The 13,519-nt window shown below is 38.6% G+C and overlaps 1 protein-coding gene across 2 annotated transcripts in view; it reads right to left on the bottom strand.

Moving 5' to 3' along the window:
- Nucleotides 1-13,519, bottom strand: part of RGS20 (regulator of G protein signaling 20) — a gene marked incomplete at its 5' end in the record, with an annotated part of 38,280 nt that continues 24,761 nt past the window's right edge. For both annotated transcript variants that reach the window (XM_080581176.1, XM_080581175.1), the window contains 4 exons: nucleotides 1-467; nucleotides 1,773-2,007; nucleotides 2,842-2,928; nucleotides 8,038-8,186. In XM_080581176.1, the coding sequence (XP_080437302.1) occupies nucleotides 279-467; nucleotides 1,773-2,007; nucleotides 2,842-2,928; nucleotides 8,038-8,186 (660 nt within the window). In that variant the 3' untranslated portion in view covers nucleotides 1-278. The remainder of the gene's footprint in view (nucleotides 468-1,772; nucleotides 2,008-2,841; nucleotides 2,929-8,037; nucleotides 8,187-13,519) is intronic.

Below are 13,519 nucleotides of genomic sequence, written 5' to 3'. Positions count from 1 at the left end.
TGTCTGTGAGTTGCATGCTGCATTGTAAAAATACCGGGTTCTTTTTTTTTAAACGTTAACATCTTCTCTTCATTCTCTTTTGCAAAGTAATACTTGATTTGATCAGAAACTGCAGTTAGCTGATTGTGTCAGAGCCCTGTGTGGGTTTCAAACATTCAGTCTGTAGTAAAACTTGCCTGAGTTATTTTCAGGTAAATATCCGATCAATACTAAATTCCCTGTTTGGTATAGCCCAGAGTCCCATTTGTTTTAAAATAAATACATTTAAGAAAAAAATCCTACGCTTCGATGGATTTTTCAGATAAGGACCGAAGCAAGTCCTTATAAATAGCAGAGTTCATAAACCGTGGGTAGGAGTCTCTGTGCATTAAGGTATAAATTTGAAGCTGTGCGTCATCGAAGGTGTGTTGTGAGGGTTCCAGCATATTTCGGTTAATAACTTCCCTTACTCTGGAGTCCAGACTGACCTGCATATTAAAATAAAAAGTCATGTAAATAATAGTGGTGTACAGTAGCTGATTTTTCTTTTTTTGTTTGTTTGTTTGTTTGTTGCTGTTCTATTGGCTTGAAAAAGAAAGCATTTTAAATAGGTTCAGGTGGTGTTCTTCCAGAGTCTAAGGACTGTTAAATATACTTACACAAAAAATGCTGAAATTTGGCAGTAGTAACCTGCTGAGTATGTGGTTAGAGAAACTTTCTCACTGGAGCAACTTTACTTTGAATAACACTGCTTGAAATCCCGTTGTTACTAAAACCTCAGAGACTGGTAGGCCATTCCCAGCCCAACATCCTGCTCTGTAGTAGAGAGGCTCTGTAATGTTTTGTGACAGTTTGTTTCCTCGGGAAGTAGCACTGTTGGAAAGAGACTGAATTTGGAGTAAGCAGGATGACGCAGACGGAAACTGTAACCTGGGAAGCTGTTGCTTAATCAAATTCCTATGTTAAAAAGCAGAATGAATTGATGTGGACTGAAACTATAGTTACATAATGATTCCAGGCATTGCTTTTATGCTGTACTTTTTTTTTCCTGCAAGTACTAGGAGGTAGAAAGATGTTAACATTACTGGAAAGCACTGTCTGGATTTAAACATTATATTTATATGTACAGTTTCCACCACAAATAATGAAGTGTATGAATTTTGTAGGGATATAGAAAGGTTTAAAATTCCAGCCTATTTCTAGGACTATATTCAAGCTGACACGAGATGTCTTTGAAATTTGACATGCTTGTTAGCAGCAAACAGACAAGTAGGTTTGAAATTTCAAGAAGCCGGTGGCTTTGTTCTGTGCCGTATTTTGTCAGCTGCTCTTTGTGCTTTGCAATCGTGCAAATTGCACATATTGCACAAGAGCAGTTTGTGCTGTGCAAGCAACACTTTTTTTTGTGCTGTGCAAGCAACACTTTCCTAGTAGACCCAATCTACACACACACAGACACATACCAAAAGAATCCACACTGATTTGTCCAACAAACAAAATTTAAATTAAGGATAAAATCTTCATCTGTATGCTAGTTATGCCTCAAACTAAAGCCTTCACATCAGCATATCAAGGCAGCATAGGAAGAGTTTTCTTACAGCCAGTGAAAGCAGTACTGACTATCTCACCTCAACAATGGGTTTGCCTTTTAGCCCTAGATCTCTCCTTGTTAGCACTGAAATGTGGGAGCACGGGGAAAGAAAAGCTATCCCTGGGTATTTTTGTGGCTTTAAACACATGCTCAGTAACTGTGCAAAGCAGCATCAAAGAATGTATTGGGGAAAGTAATATACCTCTTTTGGAGAAAGGATAGAAATGTAATCTTCATAAATTAGTCTTGCTTTTTCTTCAATGACACTTTTGTTGGACTCTTGTTTCAGTTCCTCGCAGGCCATCCAGAAAAGCATGTTTTCTTCACTGAATTCTGTTCGTAGAAATTCACGAAAAGCATTTCGGCCGGCTGGCGTAAACATCAACTTGTCAAATGATTGAGCCCAGGCATTTACTTCTTCAAGAGTAGGAGCAGGGCTGGAGGAAGGAGGAGAGGAGGGCAAGAAGGGAGAAATGAGTGATTGTTACTTCAACTCTTTTCATCTGGTAGGAGGCATCTGCCATCACAATGGAACAAAAATGCAAGGTTCATGTGCCTCTAAATTCTGCACTGCAGCTACCTAAGTGTAAACTCTAGTAAATATATTTATAAGATGCTTTTTTCTCTCAAAAACTCATATGCAGATGATTGCCTGTACTTTGCAGAAATTGCACTTTACTGCTCTAAGTAATTGCAGTAAAGAAGTCCCTCAGCAACAATTAAGCTTTTTTTAATTCCTAATAGTTCTTGTGGAATCATTGTTTAAAATTGAATGAAAATATTTAAGAAGAAGTAACAATCCAAATACCATAAAAGACATGGTCTATTACAACTTCACAGGGGCTTCTGTCTGTTTGCCTAACTCTTAAGAGACAATTGCCTGATTCTCAAGAGGATCTGAGGTCCCCTTGGCATTTATTCCTTTTTTAAGGCTGAGTGCTACCAGTTAGCTTCGGTATGTATTTGCTGGGTGGGAAAAGGATGTATTTAAAAATATTTCAGAAAAAAAAAAAGAGGAGTCTGTAATTACTATGCTTTTTTTATTGTTGTACTGTGAAAGTTGGGATTTGTTTATACACAGCGTATAAACAAGGTTAAAGATTATAGATCGGATCTGGCTCTTTAGGGGGCAAGACAGGTGACTTGCAAATTCAGCTTAAATGACAAATGGACAATAGTAGTTTGTTGCGTATGTCGGGTGATCCAATTATTTAGCGTGGTTTGGGTTTGTTTTATTATTAGTTTGATAGAACACTTAAGAAAGACCATACCTTTCCTCACAGTTCGGAATACCCTCTGCTTGGAGTTCATGGGATGTTCTCCTTGTTCTCTCTTCCTCTTGATTTCTAACAGTAAGACTGCAAGGTAGCAATTAATTTGTCAGTTTTATAAAGGGAAAGATTGAACATACAGCAGATGCTTTTCCTCTAATATTTAAAAAACAAAAATTCAACTAAAAGGACAGAAGCTAACAGTAGCCACAATACTCATAGTTATACTCTAATGTTAGTTCTTCCGTTGTGTAAATCTGCAAACTTAGAGCAGAACTGTTCAATATCATATATATCACTGTGTAGAAAGTATATGTACACACAAGTAGCCTGTAATAGCTACAAAATCTCTATGTACTCCATTGAGGTTTATTATGTTGTGTTGATTGTGTGCTTGATGCAGTGTTCTTACATGAGTTACACTTGATGCAATGGTTTTATGCAAGTTAGACTTCAAACTTTTTTGTTTTTCTTTTTACACGCTGGCTATTTTTTATATCCATAAGGCATGATGAGTGCCAAGATTCTGGTTCAGAGTGGTGGCACCATGTCACTCAAGAAAGCCTGAATGCTGGAGCTGGAGCTAAAAGTTCTAAGCCAGGTAGATGCTTCTGTATGTGTTGCTGAAAGGGTAAGCATCTTTCAGAGATCACATGTAGATACAGCCACGTTGTGAGGTTATGAACTGCAGCATTAAGTAAATGCTAGTATATGCATACAGATTTGAGGCCTGGAGAAAAGCAGCATATACATTTGACTACGTTTGACTGGAAATGAGTATTAGCTTGTTTGTAGCATTAAAGTTAAAAAAAAAAAAAAGTGTGCTGCAGTCACTAGTGATCACTGATAATTTTTAATGACCCTTGGAAGGGAAGGTGTCAACTCCAGCTGCTTTTCTCAAAGGTCAGTATACGTAACTAGTTAGTTAAAAAAAAATCCTTTTAGAGTTGCAGATGATTCTTTTGATACTGAATTTCAGCATGTGCATGTTTCCTTTTAGCACATGGGGACTGTATTCTAGATTACCATAGTTTAGTGAGAAATACAGGTGTGCACACACACATTCATATAATCTGTAAAACTGCTTGGAGTTTGTCAAGAAGTAAAGGTCCCTGTGAATTACAGGCAGTACCTTGTATGATACAAATCCTTCAGCTGAAATAAAGCAGTACAGTTGTTACAAATTCTAGGAAAATACCAAACTCAGTTTCTTCATTTGTATTTTACTTTAATGTAACAATTTTGATGTCTTAATCCCCAAGAATCTCATTTATCTCTAGCACGGCTTGTTGTTAAACCAGCTGATTCTTATTTGCGTTCTTCCTTTTAAGCTCGTGGCTCTGTCTTATTTGCAGTCTTACTATTTACTGCTTACTCATTTTCTTGCTCTCTTCAGTGGTAGTCCATAATTTGCAGGGACCGTTTTGGAGGATGAAGAATTGTAACATTTTAAGGTTTGAGAAGAGTGGCTGGAGGCTTAACAGTAGAGGAGAGAGGTGCATTTCTCTTTGCCAAGGCATGCATTGAAGAGGTAGGAAAACCTTCCTGTTGTGAAGTTTGAGAGCAAGCATGTTGCCAATTGCAAACATATTTTTCAGCAACATCTGAACCATACATTCAAACCAGTGAACTATTTGAATTCACTTTTTCAGAAAAGAAAACTAGTAGTTAAAGAATGTTAGTGCTCTGTTCTCTTTGGGTCTATGGGATTCAGGCTTTTATTATACTTAGTGCCAATAGTGCTGGCCTTTTTAATATGAAAAGTGGTATATTATGCATTCCTCACACATGTAAACAAGAATTTATGCACTTGTCAGAGTTCTTACACTGAGGGAAGTCAACAGATCCAACAGAAAGGATTACAGTCTTCATAGGATGACGCACAAAAGGGTAAAAAGATGAAATTAAGTTTCCTTAAAAGAACACGCCATGTCTCACAAAGTACCCTTGCAGGCTGGCTGACTTCCTAGAAATGTATAGGGAAACATAGGCAAAGAGACTAAACGTGCAATACTGCACCTTCTCAGGTTTTGGAAGAGTAACGGACGGGAGGCTTGAGTTTTAACTGTAGTACGAACACAGGCTGTGAGAATCTGGCTGAGAGACTTGTTTCACCATTTCTTCATTCTAAGTCTACTATTAGGAGTATGCTGAATATTGGATGTTCTGCAACTCAGCTGTATGACTCATGCAGACTGTTATTTTTGTTCCTATTCATAATTTTTCTGCTCAAAGTACTTGAGCTATTTTGAGGAAAGGCTTTATGAATAGGAAATAAAAATAGCTTAATTACGGTTTGTTTTGCATTTCTTGCTACTAGAAAACAATCGTTCTAAAAGAAATCACAAATTATTTTAAAACTAAAACAAGCTGCTCTGTTTTGGAGCTTGTATTGGTTTCCCAGATGATTGTGAAATGCAAATAGGAATTTTAAGCATCATGAAATTTGGGTAATTTAACACACTCTGAGTAAATTGCTTTCTCTGAATTGTTTGAATAGTGAGATGCACAGATAATGAGCATTCTCAAGAATATCAGGTAAGGCATTAAAAAAGCAGTTTAGCAACAATTTAAAAGATGGAATGCAATTTTTATGTACTCTGACTTCACAGATTTTTTTTTTCTTTTATGGAAAGATGTTTGTATGTATAACATGCAGCTCCACCCTGAGCCATTTGAGATTGCACTGGACAGTTGTTCAGATGACACCGCTATTTGTATAGCGATGCTTTAACATAGGTACCATTCCGCGAGGTAACAAACTCCAATCCTGACCAGGCACAGTAATTATCTCTCTCTGAACGTTACCTTAGTTTACCTCTATGCACCTGCCGAGAAGCTTTGTAGAATCAGAGCCAGAATACTTGACATCTTGCAAAAAACAAAGCTTTCTGACCCTACAGGATATTCACTGTTTTCATTAGGGAAGGCAGAATTGGGTCTGTATAACTTCTGATAAGCTGAGTACCAACAGCAGAGGAATGATGAGCCTGCTCTTCCCTTGCTTCTCATCTTCTTCTTGAAAGCATTTCCTTCTAACTGCTGGCGTGTGTGGGTGTGTGTGTGTATGGGGGAAGTAATGGTGAACAGATTCCTTGTCTGGCCAGGCAGGTTATTTTATGACTTCTTCCCTTCACCTCACTGCCAGGTTTGCTTGCTCTGAAGTGCTTATGTGGTGGATAGTGAATTTATTAGAAGCACTCAGCTTGCTGTCACTGTTTTGGCTGAACTCCTATGGCTGTTTAAGACTTTTCCTTATTTCAGTAAAAATTCTGGTCTCAGCCATTAATTAATAATGGGCGTAACAGAAACAGAACTGAGTACAGCAAGCTTTACTTGAATTTTGAATGGAATCAGCTGGATCTGGAGGAGCTCATACGAGAGAGAAAGTGAACAAATCATTACTTTAAGGAATCAAGTGATTCCTTTTCCTTTCTTGCTGTGCTTCCTTGATTAATTTTCCCGTTCAACAGCTTGCAGTGGGAGTTCTTTGGAATTGTGTTCTGCCTAATTCCTCATCCTTATTAAATAATGCATGCAGTGTTTAAAGTCTCTAATCCCGAGGGTTAAATTCATATGAATTGTAGGTGCCATGGGTTGCCACCGCTAATTAATGACAAAAGATCTGCTTGCCTTTGAAACAAAGAAACAGGAATGGACACTTGGTTATTAGATTTCTGACTAATGAATTCTTACACCTACTCCTAACTCCCTTTAATACAGTCTATGCTGCTCCTAAGTCCCTATCCTAAATCCAAAACTATTGCATATTTTGGTATTGCTTTCAGTTTTTACTGAGAGCCCTAGTGAAGCTCAAGGCTGGATAACCAGTCCTTCACAAAACAGACCATCCACTACAAAGTGGGTGGCAACAGGTGTAATGATAGAGTAAAACTTCAAGGTGTAAGGTGTTGAGAAACAAGTGAAAGATGGTTTAAAAACTGCCGCTGACTGAGCATCACCAGTATTATTCAGGAGCATGGTCAGATGATTCTTATAACCAGTATAAGCTTTGAAGTATTCATTTAGAATGTGATATACCAGCTACGAACTGACAGTTCAAGGAAAAGGCTAAGAACAATCAGCAGAAAAAAAAAAAAAAAAAACAGATACCAGGAAATTAAAAAAAAAAAAAAAAAAAAGGCGTGTTAGACTTTTCATTCTGTTTCCAAAAAAGTTAAAATAGCAAGATATATCGTCACACATGCAGTTACGTAGGGATTGGTTAAGCTTGTCCTATTCCTTCAACTGTTCAGGTGTTGCAAGCTCTGACCTTGTGTCCTAATTTGGACAACAAAAAGCCGAGGGCTGAGATCCAAGCCATTTGGTACCACAGCATTAGCAGAGTCAGCATTTTAGAGTGGAGAGCTGTGATATAACCAGGCTTTTGGACATCACCGTAACTATTTACGTAATAAATGATTTTTTTAGCTCCTTTTTTTTAAATAAAAATAGATCTGATTTCAAAAATAAGTGCTGCTTTTGGTTCTGTATAAAATGACACTGAGAATATATTTTCTGTGTGTCAAAGGCGTATTAGCCATACAGCTCCCTTTTTGTGTAACTGGAGTTGTGTAGAAACGCTTTAGAGGAAGGTATCCATTTCGGTATGAAATCCTGATAAATAGAATGGCAGTTTTTCTACGGGTGAATGGCTGTACAGGTAGAAATCAAATCAGAGTTAGATGCTCTCCAACAAAAGTATGCAGAGTGAGGATGATAAGGATTTCTAAAAGGAGGCACGTAAGAGTACTTTACAGAACCGTTAATGCCCATAGGAAAAAATACTGTTCTTACTGCTGTGTTGTTGTTGTGGTGTTTCTTTAAAACTTCAGTTGAACGTGTTAGGTGAGCTTCATTAAAAGGGGGTCACTTCCGTGTGTACAGGTGTGCACTTGTAAAACCTAGAGGAAAGCTACGGCAAGGACTAAAATACCTTTTTTTAAAAAATGCTTTCCTACTCTGATCTCTTCTGATGATACTTTACAGAGATTTTATATATCCATTACTTCAATGGCAAAAAAATACACTACAGCAGAAGGCTGTGTCTAGTACTAGAGCACAGTCATCTCTCTCACAGTCCCAGCCCTGCAGAATTTCCCAGGTGGCTTGTTTAGCTTATGCTGTCCTACACGCTGGCTGTTACCTCCCTCCCCTGCTACTCCGTTCCCCAGAGGCTTGAATAAGAGCGTGTACCATGAGCAGCTGCAGCAGCAGCACCAACAAAAGCAGCAGGCGTTGGACCCTCGATTGCCCGTGCTGTGCTGAGCCTGTGCAGCGCCCGGGGTCTCCTGGGTTGTAGACATCTGCCGCTTGCGCATCTCCATCCGCTCTGATCCCATGGGCTGCAAGACAGCAAGAGAAGGGGAAAGTAAGACACGTGTTTTTATTTTTTCATTTTGCTTTTGTTACAAAAGCCTTACCAAGAGCTACTGAAAGCCACAGCTTCAAAAGAACCGAGAAGTTAAATGCTTGGGCTTTCTTTTTTTCCCCATAGAAGCTGATAGGTATTGAACCCTGCGGAAAATTCATGCATTTCATTGAAGTGCTATGATGGAAGGCAAGGGGCCAATGAATTCTGCATGTAAACGGGAATATAAACAAGAATGGGGAGCCAAGGAGCATGCTGGTGAAGTGAGGTGTGTCTGTTCTCGGAGAGCCACAGCTCTTAGGGCACTGGCATAAAAGCCTAGTGGTTGCAAGGGATCTCCTGAGGTTTTTGACTTGCAAGGTTGATTCTTGGATCCATAACTAGCCATCCTTCTATATCAAGTGCTCCCTTGGCGTGTAGGTTTTTTCAGGTTGCTAAACCTTGTGAGGCTGTGATGATTGTAGGGGAACTAAAATTGGTTGCTACAAATGTTATTTGTGTGTTGATAATTTAATATCACACTTGGAACACAATCTGATGAGCTGAACACCAGATAGTTAAAAGTTGCCTTCCTTTCTAAAATGTTCAGTCAAGTTTAGGAAATAGTGTTGTAACTTGGAGGGAGGATGCAGAGACATTGTCACAGGCTTCAGAAGTGCCAGAAGTAAGTGGATTATTTTAGCAGAGTGCAGCTCTAAATTATGCTGGATTTTTTTTTGTGCTGAATTTGTTTTTCTATTATAGAGCTTAATAGTTTTTATTTTGTTTTTATGAGAACCACCCACTCTCCCAAGGGAAAAACGTATGACATGCTGAGTAGAAGATGCTCCAGTTTTGCAGGAGAAATAAAACATAAGAACGATGCAGATAGAAACGATAACCTATTTGGTAACTCCGCAGGCCTGTTCTCACAAGCAATTCCTAAATGCCCAGAAATAGAAAATCAGAAAAAGGACATAGCTTCCAAAAAACCCAAGACATTCTTCATTTCAAAATGTGGAAACGTAAATGTGAAATGCAGAGTACATCTGTAAATTCATATTTCTTTCCTTCAGAGTTCTATAGTATTAAAGTAATAACTATTACTTTCCTTCCAGATACCCGTCCTTTTTAAAAATAAGGCATTTTTGTATTTCAGTTAGAAAGTAATGAACTATAAAGTATTGGGTTTATCTAATAGCATTTCAGGCTTCCTTGGACAGTAAACAGTTATTAATGATTAGAAAAGCGTAATTTGGAATTAGATATATGCTGTCTATATAGCCTAATCCAGCCACTCTTCCTTTTGAGATGTTTTATGTGGATAGTTCATAAGTTCATCTCTCTAATCCATTTTACAATTGAACTGACAGTGGTCTGAGTGGAAAAGCTTGTTCCTGTTTGCTTTTTTTCAAGCAGAAAGGTAATAGATGGTGGGAATAGTAGGAATACACTCTTCCTCCCCACCTCATCCCACTACGACTTAATTCAAAAAAAATCTTTCTGGATCCACTGTTGCCATCTCAGGTTCTTCTTCAGAATTGTCCTTTGACGTCTTTGATGAAGTAGCTGTACAGCAAAAACTGCCCAGTAGCGTTGTGTTCTTTGGTTTACTTCTGAATCATCCCCCTTACTTGGAGGTTTTCTGGTACTATACATTTTGATGAACGTTCAGCACTGCATGACTTCTCACACAACTTACAGAAAGGGAAGGATCAAGGAATACAAATTCAGCATGTTTTCTCAGATCAAGTTATGCGTTTTCGTTTTTATTTGGCAGATGTAGACCAACTTTCTCATTGAATAAGCAAGTAGGTTTTGGTCACTTATGTGATGAAGACTTGTTTTGAAAGATATTTCTAGCAGCTAAAGCATGCTTTCGTGATAGCAGAGCTGGGTTAGAGTAACAGGAAATAAGAGAAAGAGGACTGTTGGCTTAAAGACAACCCAAGCTTTTATTACAGAGCTGTTCAATGATTTTCTACCACAGGAAATACAGGCTTGCTGACAGCCATACTGCACATATGATAGAGGTTTGGGGTGGATCATAAACTAAATAGGGTGTGACTTTCTGAGGTGTATTAGCAGGAATACTGTGTTAAGATATGGGAAGTAATTTACTCCTCTGTGTGAGTACTTGTGGGCATCACATGCCAAGAAAGACACTGTGTGTAGGGTACGCAAGATGTTAAGAAAGCACGACTTACAAGGAGAAATTGTAGGAGTTAGGGTTGTTAATCTAGAAAAGCAAACCAAGAAGCATGTTGATCTTCTGATCAGTAGAAGGTTATTATTGCTCCCTATTCCTTTCAGGGATAAATAATGTGTTTTCCTGGAGTAAATAAAATCTAGGATAGATTTTATAGAGTAGCAAGGTAGACAACTGAGCGGTGCAGCATGTTATTACAAAGTTGAAGAAACTTCTTTGGCAAATAGCGTTAAGACCCGTGAGACAAAAAATACATCGGGCTGGTCCAGGTTCACAGGACAGGCAATGAGTAAGTGATCCATCCAGCACCACTTCCCTGTTTGTTTTTGGTTTTTTTAATGTAGCTTTGGTTCTAAGCCAAAATATAGTCAAGCACATTGTTATCTATAATAATCCACTGGGACCCACCTCCCTTTGGCCATATAATAAAGTTAAAAATAAATAAATGAAAAAACATGCTTGCAGCACAGTTTGTTACAAATGTGTATTCCAATTGTGATCATGCTGAGACCATGTACTGTCAACCATGAACCTAAACATGCTGTAAGACGTAGACCCTGCTCAAAGCTATGTCAGTTCCATGCGTATAGTCAGAATATGTACTTGTTTTCTGAATTTCTTTGCCGTTTTATTTTTTTATTTTTAAATTATTAAAAACAAAAACAACAACAAAAAAACTAGGGGAACAGAAATGCTGCAATTTTACAGCCATGTGTGGTGTGAACTGCTCCTTAGCTGGAACAGAGGCAAGGGCACAAAGGGCTGAGATTATGCAATTCATCTAGGCATTCAAATAAAAGTACTTTAAAAAGCATTGAAACTACCTGTGTATGGACTTGTATGCATAGAAGTATAACGATCTTGGAAGGTGCAATGGAAAAATGTTACAGAGATGAGAGATGATGCAACTTTTCGGAGGTCATGCAGTGAGCTACTGACAGGACCCAAACAGAAAAGACTTATTTATGTCTGTAGTACTTCTTCTGCTGACTCTACTGGATCCAGAATTTCACTACCACTCTTTTCTTCTTTTTCCTGCTGCTACCACAGCTATGTAATGAGCCCTTCCAGTCAGTGACCAGAATTACTGTTTTGAATTGTGCTGTATACTTGAATGGGCAATAGCTTTCCCAACAACTCCAGTGACTAGTATTGGTAGGAATTTACAAAACCACTTGCTTCTTTACGTTACAATTTATGTTAGCAACAATTTAAACAATTGCATGACTGCCTTGTGTATCTGTGGCAATGATGGCCATTGTTTTTGTCTTCAGTAGATTCTAAATGCTTATGGCAAAAAGGAGAGGGGTTTTTAGACCTCCTGGTAAACAGTTTTCGTGTTCATTAAATGTTATGGTTGTTAATTTGGGATATCAGATGCTCTGACTGGGTCATGCAGTAGGTGTAAAACCACTTAAAAAAAAATCTAGTCTGTGTTCTTTGCATCAGTGAAGAGACTTGCAGTAAACATTATTAATTTGAAGAATTACTGACCTGTGGATCCTACTACTATAGTAGCTAGTATCAGTGACTTGTTATCTCCTCAAGTTTATCTCATAGTATTCAGCTGAAGGGCCTGAACTATCTGAAATCAAAACAAAAGTGTGACTGCTCATGCTGCAAGAGGACTTTCTTATGTTACAGACCAACATTGTAGGTGATTAATGACAACATTTCAATCATCAATGACATTTTGAGCTAATAGCTTACTTTTAAAGTTGTTAAAGGGAATGACATACATTGATACTTATGCTTAGCTAAATAATTTTTCTCCTCATTCCCAGCTGAGAATACACTTTGCAGACTCACAGGTGGTGGAGTGAGGAAGGAGGGTGAGAGGTACCTGTGCACTGCTCCCCTGCCAGCTGCTGATTTTCATAGGTAGCCTAAGACATGGTTTAAATTTGTCCCCACAACCTGATCATAATGCTTTGCTTTCTTATTTTGTTTTAAGCTGAAATAATGATCGATGTTTTCTTGAACCAGTCGCATGATTTTGCAGAAACGCATGTACAGGGTTGGGCAGGGGAAACATTAGTTGTAGCAATCAGCTAGAAGACTTTGGAGCTTGAGAAGCCCAGACTGATGAAGTATATATAAATATAAGTGTGTTCAAGGGTGAGGGGGTTCCCCAGAGCTGTTACTTGGCTGTGGAACAAGAGGGTGCATTCCTGAGGAAAACAAGGTGTACAGACATCCTCCTACACCTGGTGCCTTTGGGTCACTCAAATCAGACAGGAGACTGTTGTTCTGCCACTATAGCATTGAAATGGGAAAGGACCAGTGGATAGGTTTATCCTCAAAGAAATTTTGTAATCTTCATGAAGATCAGCGTCTCACAGGTTCAAGTCCAAGTTACTGGCCTGTTGATTTTGAAAGTCACTTGGATAGTCACACAGAGTTCTAGTGCTTTGCCTTTTTAAATTTCAGGCAAGGCTATATCGCTTCTTCAAGGTAAGAGAAGAAAGTCCATGAGGAGAGTTAATGGAAAAATTCATCAACCTAGTTTGTGAGAGAGATATTCCAGAATATGCCTGGATTTCAAAACCCTCAGCTACTTTGTAGTTTCTTGTTCTTTTCTAATTCCCTGTTACCTTAAATGCCCTTACTAGGCTGTTGTACTACACGAGAGATCCATGCTCTAAAGTCTGGTTTGGAGGGGAAAAACAAGACAATCAGGAATTGTTTTTCTTCCAGTAGGTAACGTCCTCATACCAAAATGGAAATTTCACTGCTCCAAAGTCCCTGTGCTGTGAGCCTCCTTTACCTTCTCAGATTTCCAGGCCTCCGGGAAGGTGTTATGAACAAGAGCAAGCTGTGTGAGAATCCTCTGTGCTGGAGGCTGTTTGCACTTGAGAATTGGCATCTGCCTTCTCTGTTCCCCACCACCTGGAGCAGAAATGTGCCTTGTTGAAAATGGGTTTGAGAATAAAAGGCAGGGGAGAAAGACTTAAAAACTGGAGGTGGGCTGCTATCTCGTACATGTTTTGAAAGGAATCTTTCAAAAGAAAAGAAAAATACTTACAGATTTTTTTATGGAATGAGATGAGATACCTTTAACCAAAGGACTTTTACCTCTACCATCTCCAGCATTATTTAACTCCAGCATAGATACAGTT

This window comes from Anser brachyrhynchus, assembly GCF_964034855.1.
Source record: "Anser brachyrhynchus genome assembly, chromosome: 2".
Classification (NCBI taxonomy): Eukaryota; Metazoa; Chordata; class Aves; order Anseriformes; family Anatidae; genus Anser; species Anser brachyrhynchus.
The sequence above is the reverse complement of the archived record's forward strand: the minus strand, read 5'-3'. Positions and strand labels throughout refer to the sequence as shown.